At 38.6% G+C, this 13,725-nt stretch overlaps 1 protein-coding gene and 1 long non-coding RNA gene across 2 annotated transcripts in view; both read right to left on the reverse strand.

The window, feature by feature from the left end:
- Positions 1 to 274: 274 nt before the first annotated feature.
- LOC135463637 (uncharacterized) lies at positions 275 to 3,888 on the reverse strand. The gene is made up of 3 exons (XR_010443566.1): positions 3,732 to 3,888; positions 2,465 to 2,581; positions 275 to 391 (listed from the first exon to the last, which is right to left on the reverse strand). It is a non-coding gene; the product is annotated as an uncharacterized LOC135463637 (long non-coding RNA).
- Positions 3,889 to 5,093: 1,205 nt separating this feature from the next.
- LOC135463359 (uncharacterized) overlaps positions 5,094 to 13,725 on the reverse strand; it is a 30,263-nt gene continuing 21,631 nt past the window's right edge. The window contains exons 12-17 of the mRNA XM_064740618.1: positions 11,866 to 11,985; positions 10,977 to 11,139; positions 8,645 to 8,826; positions 6,911 to 7,061; positions 6,076 to 6,257; positions 5,094 to 5,197 (exon numbers count right to left, since the gene is read on the reverse strand). Of these exons, the coding sequence (XP_064596688.1) occupies positions 5,094 to 5,197; positions 6,076 to 6,257; positions 6,911 to 7,061; positions 8,645 to 8,826; positions 10,977 to 11,139; positions 11,866 to 11,985 (902 nt within the window). The remainder of the gene's footprint in view (positions 5,198 to 6,075; positions 6,258 to 6,910; positions 7,062 to 8,644; positions 8,827 to 10,976; positions 11,140 to 11,865; positions 11,986 to 13,725) is intronic.

The following is a 13,725-nucleotide window of genomic DNA, read 5'->3' on the forward strand; positions in this document are numbered from 1 at the left end:
AATATCAGGAAGTCAGCCATAAACGGACATAATGCTCATATATGATTTGATGGTTTAGCTTGGATAACCTGGACCCTTCTAAAACTGACCACGATACGGAAGAAATACTGGCAATGTGCTCTTAAGCACTTCTTCAAAATACACTATTAAAAAGATTCAAGTAAGGGGACATTAATCATTTCAACAGGTCATGATGTTTAAATATGATTTGATCTTCTAATTACATAGAAGATTTCAATCATCATGGAAAACACTATTAGAAAAGTCAACCTACCACATTCTAATTCATCGGTTCCGTCCGAACAGTGATATTCGCCGTCACATCTCGCTGACATCGGGATACACTGACCCCTTCCGTAGCAGGGAAACTCGTCCGCAGCACATGCTGTATCTGAATGCACCAAAGTTACAGAGTCTCTTAAGTCAATCGTCAATTTATTTTGACTCACAATTAGCTCTGACAAATATTTCAGATCTATTTTATACAAGATTCAGTGTAGCTTGCTTTGCATATAACGCCCACCTGGCAGAACTGAATCAGTTCTTAACCAAAGAGCTGGTGTGCTCTAGGCCAGTCGATGTGGTGCTTTCGGCTGCGGCTTTAAGACAGGTGGGGCATACGTAACTGGCAAAGCGGAGCCGTTTTCTCTGATCATGGTTTCCAGGTTTCTCCGCTCGAAATTCACAGGAGTGAGTCTTTTCAGTGAAAAGTCTTAATGAAAACAGGGAGCAGCAAAAAAAAAAGGAAACAACGCACAACAACAAATACCTGAAAAATCTGTTGAGATAAAGCCTTTGTCGACATTATCAACTTTTTGGCGAAGGCTAGTGGACTACTTGGGTCTATTCAGCCCCTCCGCTATATGCCAAATGGACCGCCACACATCAAGTCAGGGGCGTATTACTTGAGAATGATTTTTATATACGTGTACCATGAGAAACAGAATTAAATTTATTTATTTATTTGATTGGTGTTTTACGCCGTACTCAAGAATATTTCACTTATACGACGCCGGCCAGCTTTATGGTGGGTAGAAACAAGGCAGAGCCCGGGGAAACCCACGACCATCCGCAGGTTGCTGGAAGACTTTCCCACTTACGGCAGGAGAGGAAGCCAGCATGAGCTGGACTTGAACTCACAGAACAGAATTTAAAAATAGAATCAGAGAGGTACATAGAAATATATCGGGTGGGCATAAAGAATGGGCCATACTTTGATGCTGCATTGCTCCATTATCATTTGTTCAAATCCCTTTCAAACTTTAGACATTCAAATGGCATGATTTTGTTAATATTTTGAGTAATTTATGTCATAGCTTGAGTAGTCCGTACACAGGGTTAAAATGAAAACATAGCCTCAAAAACGCACGTTCCGGTGACCCTCATTGCATCACCTGTCAGGTGTCATGAGTAGAGCGCGCTGCACCTGTGTGACATGCATCAAGGGCTGTTGCCAAAAAATTACTCTTAAGGAGATTCGGGACTCAATCAGTTCATAGAAGAAACGTTTGCGCGCCGTATGCCGAGAAGATGGATGAAGAATTGATCACCTTTTCGAATAAAACAAGGTAGAACATCATTTTGAAATGTCCGGAATGTGCGTTTTAGACTCTGATTTTTGATTTTGACTCTGATTTGATTTTGATTTTGGTCCCATGAACAGAAATCTTAAAAATTGAAATTTAGCCTTTATACTTAGAACATAATGGCTTTTGGGTGTGTAATTTTTTAGAAGCTGACGTAAAAGGGTTTCGAAGATATTGAGTGTAAAAGTACGGCCCACTTCTTTATGCTTACCCGATATACTAAAACACTCATTTATTTTTTTACTTACTTCATATATTTGAGTTATACACAATAATATTTCAGTTACACAACCAAAAAATATTGTGACTGTTCCACGCCTGAACAATTTAGGAGCGTCAGAAGCAATCTGAAAGCGGTACGGCCATCGGTCCACTACCCAGCCCAAAAGGCGAGGATCCAGGTGCCGCCTAGGGCCCGGAAACTTTGGAATGCTAGACGGTTGAAGATGCCCTGAAGTCGTTTTACGGGGTTTTTATTCTTCACATAGATTCATTGTAGTTTTATAGGCTTTACAGTCTGCAGAGCACATATGTGTGCACAGGCCTTCACTTTGTTGCTCGCCAGTGAACTGGTTCGACATAACTTTTGATTTTTTTTTCCATTTTAATATGAAATTTGGTACGGAAATGCCGTACTGTTTCCAATGCCACTACGGTTCCAAATCGTGTGAAACCACACCATTCATTCTCTGCTGTTACGCATCAATGCTAGTGAACTGTAACTGAACATGTAACTATTTGCTTTATCATAGAATTTTACAGAAACCATGGTATTACACAACGAAGCTGTACACGTTTGGGCTAACTTCTTTTAGGCCAATCGTGTTCTCCTTTCTCCGACAAACTGTCCCGCAGCGAACTTTTCCGGGTGTACATACCAATGCCACAGTTGTCTTCGTCCTCTCCACCCGGACAATCCGGATCTGCGTCACAGATGTACTCAGGGCTAACACAAGTCTTGTTATCCGGACATGAAAACTCATCGACATCACATTCTGTGGATACACACAGGAGGAAAATATCACAGGAATAAAACGATTGTCTTGTACTGTCTGCATAAAACGATACATGAAAGAATTTTAGACGATAATAAATTCATTTTTCATGCATATTTAATATTTCGTAATACGCCCTGTATTCCACGCATATTTTCCGCCAAAGGAAAGAAAAATACGGAAATGACGTCATCAATAAACATACCGTGACGCTTGGCCTACCCAATCCGAACTCTTTTATCAAGTATCCTCGATGTGAACACATCAGGCTACTTAATTTCCGGACTGAAAAATTGCAGTTTAAAGCCAGTTTACGCCGCAAGAAGAAAGCAGAGAACCTGCATAACTCCGACAAAAAACAGGCCAATCCCGAGAGAATAGAATAAAGCACAGTTCTGCTGGTTTGAAATAAACCTAAGTATACACAGCATTATAGGCGTTTCAGTTTTAAAGTAAAAGAAAAACTCCAGTTACAAGAAGTAAAGAAAAAAGATCTTCGTTTTTTTAGTTAATTTGCAGTGCTGCAGGTCAGTTCACCTAAATTTCAACGGAAAATGATACATACTGTATATCTACATTGTCGTATTCTATATAACATCTCCATGTTAAATTGGTCAGACTGATTATACATTGTCGTATAAGGTAAAGACTTCACGTCATAAAGGAACATCATTTTGTTGTGGTAACGCCGTTATCTCGTGTTATCCTAGTCTCGAAATTTCTCTGACGTTAGGTTTGGAAAACTTAAGTTCGATGAAGGATGGCCACAAACCAACGTCAGAGCGTACTCCATTTAAAAATCTTATGCAGTTAACTGCTATTGGCAAATATGTCGAGGCTATCAAAGCCGTTCGCTTTGACCTTCACCAAGGAATATTAGGCCCATTTTTGCTAGGAAATAACAATTGGATGTTCTGCTTACGATAAATCGTAAAGACGAAAAGAAAAGGAACATAAGTGCAACCCTAAGACCGTGTGAACGTATTTGATGCGTAATTTTTGTCTCGAACGCCGTGACACACCACCACGGCAGGTTTCCACACGCAAAACGCTCATACGTTAGTTTGGGGCCAAACTTTTGCCAACTTATGTCAGAGCAATCTCGGACTAGTATAATCTAGGTCGGAATTGCAGCCGTATATTCACTCACCAGTAAAGCAAGACACGACGACATCTTCTCTGTGATCACAATCGTGTAGGCCCAGACTAAAGGCGAAGGGGACAGTCCAGAAGAGAAGCCTGGCTGGGACAGGACGAGTAAACGCCATCTATCCAGATGGGACCCGATCCGGGTAGGTCCTCTTGTCGACAAGAATCCATTTCTGAAAGGAGTATCGGTTACACACGTGCAACTGATTGAATTGGCTCCAAGATTTTCCTCCGAATTGAAGAGTGCTCGGTACACTGATTGGACAATACTGTCACAAAGACGCTACATGCTGGGGATACACCATGCACTCTGTACTAGTATTTTGCAAAGATTTTTTTTCTGTGATCTTTTAATTGAAGTTGATAAATACTACACCTTTCGGTATCCTGTGCTGAATTTGCACATATTTTAACACATATTTCTGCTATGAGTTCAAGTCCAGGTCATACTGGCTTCCTCTCCAGCCGTACGTGGGAAGGTCTCCCAGCAACCTGCGGATGGTCGTGGGTTTCCCCGGTCTCTGTCCGGTTTCCTCCACCACAATGCTGGCTGCCGTCGTATAAGTGAAATATTCTTGAGTACAGCTTAAAACACCAATCAAATATATAAATAAATAATACGTATTTCTTGTTGTTACTCTGTATTTTCGCTCGGTTATTCTATGTTCATCAAAACGCCAAAGTGATCAAACTGTGTTTTAGATTTTATCAAGTCTTGATAAAGAATAAAACGAACATGGTGACCGCAAGCTGTTACGATTGGTAGAGATGCCGTTAATTCTTCAATATTAATGTAATAATAGGCAGTAGCACTGAGGGTAGCAGCGGAGACAGTGTGATAATTGGCAAAAGACGAAGCGCAACTGGTGAAATACGGTCCCTTTTTCAACTTAATTATGGTTGTATTCTGTTTTATTAAACGGATCATTTGTACATATTTCTGTATGGCATTTGCAATAACTCCAGACACCTTACCAACCATTGTTACCAAACGGTGCGCTGTCAAAACTGTCGGTGCTTTACAGTAAGTTTTACTAGAAAGCCTCTAGTGTAAAAACCATACATCGACAAATAATGTTGTTTACAGGCATCAGCTGTATTATTACAAAAAATAGTGTAAATTCACAGTTTTCAATGACACAGAAAATTTTACAACTTGAAAAAGTACCACGTTAAACCCCAAGCACTCACTCACTCACTCACTCACTCACTCAACCCAGTACATTGTGTTGTAAAATTCCATCGTTAATTTTTATTGAAATATTGATGCTGAGAAAAGCAAGTGAAACGATCATTCTACAGGACTCACCTATAGCCCACTTCCCGGCAGATTTTAACAGCAGTGTTATTGTCCACATTATCATCACACATTGTCCCCCCACTGACCATCGAATAGAACTTCTACCCGGCCGTGTGAAGCCGTGCCATTCGCCAGCCTCATCACCCTGGGGAACTCTGGCAGCGTAACTGGAAGAGAGACAACAACATTAAACTGTTAAAGCACTGGCGAAAAAGTATTTTTACCCCCAAAAATAATTTTTTTAACGGAAATGTTGATCTAAATGATGATAGAATGTATTCTGTTATTGCATCAAATCGTTCTGCTGTATTGCGATAGGTTATTTCGGGTGGGCAAGAAAAAAAAGCACTCTTAAATCAGTAATTATTCAAAATGTTAGAAGCGTAAAACTATAGATGAACTGCATCAAGTTCAAAAGTGTATGTCTGACATGTACAATGCTAGATAGATGAATATATGCGTCAAAGACGGACATTCGAATACCAGCCGTCAACCAAAATGGACGTTCAGGTGCAAATGAGGGCAACGTCAATTACCAAAAAACGTTTTGGACGTGATCATGTGAAGAGAAGCAGCCTGCAGTTTTTAAAGATGATGGAAAGACAAAAGGAATGTTCTAAACGAATGAATGACATCAGTATCGAGTATTCAAATTATGGTCTGTCAGTAAAGATCTGAGATGCTTTACGTTTAAGATATTAACCGGTTGCCGCTGCCAAAATAATTCGCCTTTGCTGTAGACATTCAGAAATGGCATTCAATATCCAATGATTGATGTGCAGGAAATATCACATAGAAGTTCCCCGTTTGAAAAATCTTAAATAAGTGTACGTTATATTAAAGGATTATCTCTTTATCTAGGCCACGCAGTATACGAGAAACTTCGTGGGAAGGTCTGCCGAGAACCTTCTGATGGTCGTGGCTTTCTCCAGGGCTCTGACCGGTTTCCTCCAACCATAATGCGGGTCAGCGTCGGGTACGTGATACATTCTTCAGAATGGCGTAAAATCAATAAATCAATAAATCAATAAATCAAAAAACTCACGATCGCCGGGGATACATTCTACTCCCACATACTGAGACGGGATACAGCTAGCGAGATCCCAGGCGTCATGCTGACACTCATGAAGGTAGCTTTCGTTACCATGACATCGAAGGCCACTAATCCAAGGTCGTGTGGAGGTCAAATTTTCAAGATGCTGGGCACCTAAAGACTGAACAGCTCCGCTGAAAGATAAGTGTATGGTTGTATATAAAATAAAGACTATAGCATAGGAAGTATAACCAAAAAAGCGGAGATTCCATCGGCGTTGCCAATTTACCTCATTTAGGGTTTATTTTAACAGTTCACGTAAATGATTAAGTAGTAACAAATTACTAAAAAAATATCGAGTTGTCATCGTATTTAATAAACAATACCATGAAAAATATCGAGTTGTCATCGTATTTAATAAACAATACCATGAAAAAAAAAACGCAAAGGAACCAGGACTCGGGGATACTTAGTCCATCAGAAAAATCTTCAATTACGCAGGAATACTTTATGAGCGTTTACAAGAACAGTTAGAATATCATACCGGTACTAACTTAGGTAAAATCACAACAGAGAGGATATCACAGTTACGTGTGATCATTTACATTCTTAAAAGTAAAGTGTTACATTGAACACTATAAAAATCATGAGGAGTGACTGAAATTTGTAAGCGTTAGCTGAGCACTTTTTATACAGTGTTATTATTTCAGCATTTTTCAAAGTACATGTTCACATTTCAGTATTCTAGTGATAATCAACAGCTTAAACCAACACTTAAACCAACGTTAAACCCCAAGCACTCACTCACTCTATTTTAGATAATATTACCCTTAACTTCCAGCCCTACCTGTAGCCCAGCATTCTGCACGTGATATTCGCCGCTGTCTCGTCCCAGCCAGAGTTACACACCGCTCCCCAGCGCCCTCTATAACTGATTTCCACGAGACCTTTCCATGGAACACTGGACTGTTTTAACCTGACCACGTAATCATAACGAACTGAAATGGAAACAAACGAACTTGCATAAATGGTCTTCCTAACATAGTAACGACAATCAACAAGACGAAAACAACTAAATTCTTATTGCTTACTTGTCTGTTTTTGTGTCAACTTTCATGTAACACATTGTAGAAAACTCGGATAATTACTCCGGTAGTGAGTGTGTGCTGTACTAGCAGTAAATGCATCAGGGGCATGGTTTAACACGTCCCTTAAGGTCATCTCTAAAGTTTTGCGTTTGACCGTGGTCCGATGTCATACTCAAGAATTTTTCACTTCTAGCCAGTCTTATGGGCGGAAGAAACCGGTGTGTCTGGGGGTAAACCACCGACCTTTGGAAAGTTACTGACGACTTTTCATATATAAGTCCGAGTGTGCAAACAACCACAGGAGCAGGGCAATGCCCGACAAACAGTGAAAGCAGTGGAATCTCCAAAGTTCTAGCCTAAGACCAGGTTTGAACCGGCGCGTCATGTGTCTTAACGGTTACAACCCTCAGCAGCTTATACATTTAAATCTCACGGCTACGGATTTTGTAGGTAGCTTAGGATGGGGCCTAAAATATACGTATGTATGCTTGGGGTTTAACGTCGTACTTAACAATTTTTGGACAAGTCATATGGTAAGAATACATATACTGTTTCTTCTTGTGGCAGGGCGAGTTCATGTCACCAAACTGCTACCGCCACATGACACCTCACCTAGTCACATTATACTGACACCCGGCCAACCTGTCCTGTTTCTTTGTTCTAACCTTTCAGTGCTCAGCACCAAGCGAGCCAGCAGCAAATTCTATTTTCAAAGTCTTTGGGTTTGATCCCGGGTTATATCGACTTCGAGTGAGTGAGTGCTTGGGGTTTAACGTCGTACTCAACAATTTTTCAGTCATATGACGACGAAGGAATCCTTAGGGTGTATGTAATGTGCCTCCTTGTCGCAGGACGGATTTCCACCGCTCTTTTATCTAGTGCTGCTTCACTGAGACGACTTATCAAAGGCAAGTAAGCAGCCCCGCCCGAGCCTTTATACTGATACGGGTCAACCAGTCGTTATACTATTCCGTTCATGCTGAACGCCAAGAGAGCAAGTTACAACTTCCTCTTTTAAAGTCTTAGGTGTGACTCGACCCAGGATTGATCCTGGATCTACCGCTCCCGAAGCGGACGCTCTGTGCTATCCGGGCTGGTCCTATCGACTTCGATATATTTTAACCACTAGGCCACCGAAGTGATCAACTATACATATACAAGTACATCACAGTTTCTCAACTTTCTTAGTTGGGATTGTCAAAATTACTTTAAAGTACAGTTTTAATAAGGATATTTTCTATTTTTATTATCGTTATTATTAATTATTCATATGTGGGAAGGTCTGCAAGCATATGTTATTATTATTGCTGTTGTTCTGGTTTCTTATTATTATTGTGTGTGCCATTATTATCATTCAGTTTTATATTTTGTGTAATTTTTAGAATAAATTATATACAGTCTGTTGTCGGATATTTTTACCTATCTCTTCATATTAATAAATAAATAAATAAATAAATAAATAAATAAATACGTTGTTGTTGAATATGACTCACCTCTTTGGCCACAGGAAACGGCCGCTATTTTGTTCCACGGGCCACAGCTTGATTTTATCAAGTTTCCGAATACCATGCACTGGTCTAGAACATAAGCCGAAGCAATACATTCTACCTGTAGCTTTGGCGTCAAAGCGCCTGGACCGGGTTGCCAGTCGTTCACAACGTAGGTTTCTCCGAAACTGTTTGGTGAGTATACAAAGTGACAGAAACAAACATACTGACAGAATCGACCACAGTGACAGATTCAATTATAGTGAGAAAATCGGTTATGGTGACAGAATGAGCTATAGTGACAGAATCAGTCACACTGAATCATTCATTCATCGTGTTAGAATCATTTATAGTGACAGAATCAGTCATGGTGACAGAATGAGCGATAGTGACAGAATCAGTCATGGTGACAGAATGAGCGATAGTGACAGAATCAGTCACAGTGAATCATTCATCCATCGTGACAGAATCAATTATAGTGACAGAATCAGTCATGGTGACAGAATGAGCGATAGTGACATAATCAGTCATGGTGACAGAATGAGCGATAGTGACAGAATCAGTCACAGTGAATCATTCATTCATCGTGACAGAATCATTTATAGTGACAGAATCAGTCATGGTGACAGAATGAGCGATAGTGACAGAATCAGTCATGGTGACAGAATGAGCTATAGTGACAGAATCAGTCACAGTGAATCATTCATTCATCGTGACAGAATCAATTATAGTGACAGAATCAGTCCAATTTTCAGTATCACGAAAGAGTGACAGGATCAATCATCGTGACACATTCAGTCACAGGTACAAAATCAACCATGGTGACAGATTCAATCAAATTGACAGAATCATTTAAAGTGACAGTTCAAAGATGGGAAACATCTTCTTCCGGGAAGAATCTGTTACATGCTGTCTGAAAACAAAACATTCGCTACTGTTACGCTGCAGTGCTTGGGAACTGCGTCTTTGGAAACACAATTCAGCCACAGTGACGTATTCCAGAAAACAGTATTAGAACTCCAGAGATACAACAGTGAAAATATTGCTATTATAGTCATGCAAGTCAAGATGAAAATAATATGCAAATTATTAATACAGTTATAAACCTTGAAAGGCCACAATGCACATGTATAAGTTTCAATAACCATCTCAGCGAAACTTTAAGGCTGCTCTTTCACTAAGTTCAGAGATATGGTGATTATAGAAATAGGGACAGACAAACAAACAGTCATGGTCAACTAGTAACCACAGAAACACACCTGGCAGTACAATAGTTCTAAAGTAGCTATTCTCAGAATTCCCTGCTCGGCGTCAGAGCAGGCTCCTCTTAAGAAACTGACGTAACAGTTTGTCAAAGCATTTGAGGGAAAAACCTACTTCTCAAATGCTTCTCCACGTCCTCAAGCACAACGTCGATAAGTTCTTTGTTAGGCCGCCTAAATCCCAGCTTATTTGGTAACGGATTACAGTCTGTTTCTTTTAGCGAGTAGTCTATATTCAGCTGTCTGTAATATCGGTCATACTCGCTACCAAGAGTGCTTTTAGTCAGTGACACGCAACAACACAAGCTTTACACCTGGATCTGCGGAAAGCCCATATTCTTGCAAATAAAGTAATTGTTCAAAAACCAGTGGCATGCTGGAGTATGGGCATAGGGAGTGATTTGATTACACTACACTCTGCGAATAGACTACATTGCATTTTATAACAACATTTCTTAGCATCCAGCTTTAAAACCATACTATCGCGAGACCACATACTGCAAGAGATAAAACAGAACTCATTTATCAACAGTATACTAAAGGTGTGAACAATTTCAAATATGGCAGTGTTAGACACAGGGTTTACAGTGAAATCGACAGCAGTTTCGGTAAATGGTGTTGGCCTCCGTCAAAACATGTTGAACCCCAATATCCACCATGCCACTGTTTTTCTTTTTCTTTTTCTTTTTTTTTTTTGAATAATTATGACGTCATCTGAGGCAATGGGTTCTTGCCGTCGAAACCGGGCTTACGGACTTTAACATTATGAATTAGAAAAAGTGTTCTAACTTCATTTTTCCTTGCAATAATGCGAACTTCACATACATCAATGCGTAGAGCTTATGCTGATTCGTGTCACTGACTATAAGCAGTTTTGTTAGAGAGCATGACAGCTGAATATAGGCGAATCTCCTCAAGAAATAGATTATAGATTTTAATCAGAGCGCACTCTGGCACTGGTATGGGACCATTCTTGGCAGAGCAAGATTATGGCAAACCAAATCCTTGAGAAATCTTGAACGGTAAAATGCTTCATAGCTGAGCAAGAGATGTTAAATATTGTCTTTATCTAATACCTGAAGCCGATCGCTCGACACGTGGCAACCGCTTCTTTGCCCCCCCAGCCGCCTTGGCTGTCCGAGGGCCTACACACGGGTTGCCAACGTCCATCACGGAATATTTCGACACGCCCCTGATTTGCATATGGAGCTCCTCCCACTAGTCTTATGTTGTTCAAAGCTGTGCAAACAACATCAAATGTATTATTCTTGATTTGGTATAGACAATACTCTTAAAAAGATAATCTGTTAAATTTAACACAAATTCTGTTATCTGAGTGATGCTACAATGTGTTCTGTTATTATACTGTTCAGTATAACTCACTTACTCTATTAAATCAACATAATGATCACAGAAACAAGCCTTCATGCTGAAAATGACTCAATATTGTGATGATAACAGAATACATTGTAGCATCACTCAAACAGACTTTCTGTTAAATTTAACAGAACAAATTTTTGATTGTACTGATAAGCTGATAAGCAAAAAGGAGAATTTCTACTTTGAATTTACCGTTGTAACGTCTATTCATGCTCCAAAAATATACTTGCGTTTGAAGTGAAATACAAAAAGTGACCCATAAAAGTAACATTTGGTCCAAACTCTTCCCTGCATTTTTAAATTTTCAATTTAATTTCAGTGAAGAAAGAATAGGAAAACTTATATTTTGAGCTATACTCCTTCATATGCTTACTTATGTTTTATTAGCACAGCAGATGGAGAATGACAAATTTACAACTTTAATTTGTGCTTCTGATTTAAAAAAAAAACAAATGTAACTGAAATTTGTCACATTTTTTTGGTTGTAAGAATTTTTAGACGATATACAGTCTTTTTTAACCAAGACAAATAAGTTTTCCAGGGGTAAAAAAGCGTTAAAAGAAGAATCCGCGTCACATCACTTACGTTTACATCCTTCGAATTCGTCCGCTCCATTAGCACAGTTCACTAGTCCGTCACAGACTGCCGTTCGGGAGATACACTGTTCCTGGGAACATCGGAACTCATCTAAGCTACAGCTGGTAACTGCAAGCACAACCGTTTGACAATTCAAACCTTGCATCTTAGATTGTAAACAACATCATTTAATAATTCAACGTGGTTAACAGAAGATATCTGATTTTCAAACCTCGTAGGCTCCGTAATTATTGCAGATTGTAAACAATATGATTTCTGATTTCTGATAACTCATAGACTACTAAGTATTCCTGATGATCAACATCATGATTTCTGATATTGACAATTCCTTGATTATGTAATATTCCAGATTGTAAACAACAAAATTTCTGATATTGACAATTCCTTGATTATGTAATATTCCAGATGGTAAACAGCATGATTTCTGATATTGACAATTCCTTGATTATGTAATATTCCAGATGGTAAACAACATGATTTCTGATATTGACAATTCCTTGATTATGTAATATTCCAGATGGTAAACAACATGATTTCTGATATTGACAATTCCTTGATTATGTAATATTCCAGATGGTAAACAATATGATTTCTGATATTGACAATTCCTTGATTATGTAATATTCCAGATGGTAAACAACATGATTTCTGATATTGACAATTCCTTGATTATGTAATATTCCAGATGGTAAACAGCATGATTTCTGATATTGACAATTCCTTGATTATGTAATATCCCAGATGGTAAACAGTATGATTTCTGATATTGACAATTCCTTGATTATGTAATATTTCAGATGGAAAACAACATAATTTCTGATCTTGATAATTGCTTGATTATGTAATATTCCAGATGGTAAACAACATGATTTCTGATATTGACAATTCCTTGATTATGTAATATTCCAGATGGTAAACAGCATAATTTCTGATATTGACAATTCCTTGATTATGTAATATTCCAGATGGAAAACAACATAATTTCTGATCTTGATAATTGCTTGATTATGTAATATTCCAGATGGTAAATAACATGATTTCTGATATTGACAATTCCTTGATTATGTAATATTCCAGATGGTAAACAACATGAATTTTGATCTTGATAATTCATAGACTACTTAATGTTTCAGAAGACTTTGATTTCGAAGACAACGTAACATTAATGTATCCCAGATCGTTAAAGCATTATTACTGAGTTAGACACGTATACTACATAATATTCCAATGGTTAGCTACATGATATAGCATTTGGACATTTCACAATATAATAATTCAGAAATGCTAGCAACAGAATTTCTTATAATGACACGTCTTGGACTACGTAATATTCCAGGGGAAGCTTGCACAAAGAGATCGGAGGACTAAATCCATTGTAAAATAACTAAGATCATAGCCTTTATAGCTAACAATCGAGATCTCTTGCACGAAGGAATTGTAAGCTACGATAGTTGTATCTTACTACGTCTCAGAAATATAATCGGGTTGTTGAATCTGTTGAAAATATTTCCATTGGCCCCAAAAATTAACTTAAAGCACAAATACTTGTCTTAGTTAGTTAGTACTTGTGGAAAAAAATGTGCAATGTATTTGTCTTTAAAAGATTGTTACGAGAGCATTTTATTTTTCACATGTTGCTCTTAGTTACTGAATCATAATCATTCAGAACTCTTTTGAAAGTGAAGGCAAGAATAGTTATTGACTAGTACATTATCCCTATACACAGGTCACCTTTATGTACGAGTCAAATTTGGCCTACTATCGCGATCGTAACTTCAAAAAATTACAATCACCTTACTGTAAGAGTGAATTTGGACGAAGTTCTGTGGACAGAATAGTCATGGACTG

Source organism: Liolophura sinensis, chromosome 3 (genome assembly GCF_032854445.1).
Source record: "Liolophura sinensis isolate JHLJ2023 chromosome 3, CUHK_Ljap_v2, whole genome shotgun sequence".
Taxonomy (NCBI): Eukaryota; Metazoa; Mollusca; class Polyplacophora; order Chitonida; family Chitonidae; genus Liolophura; species Liolophura sinensis.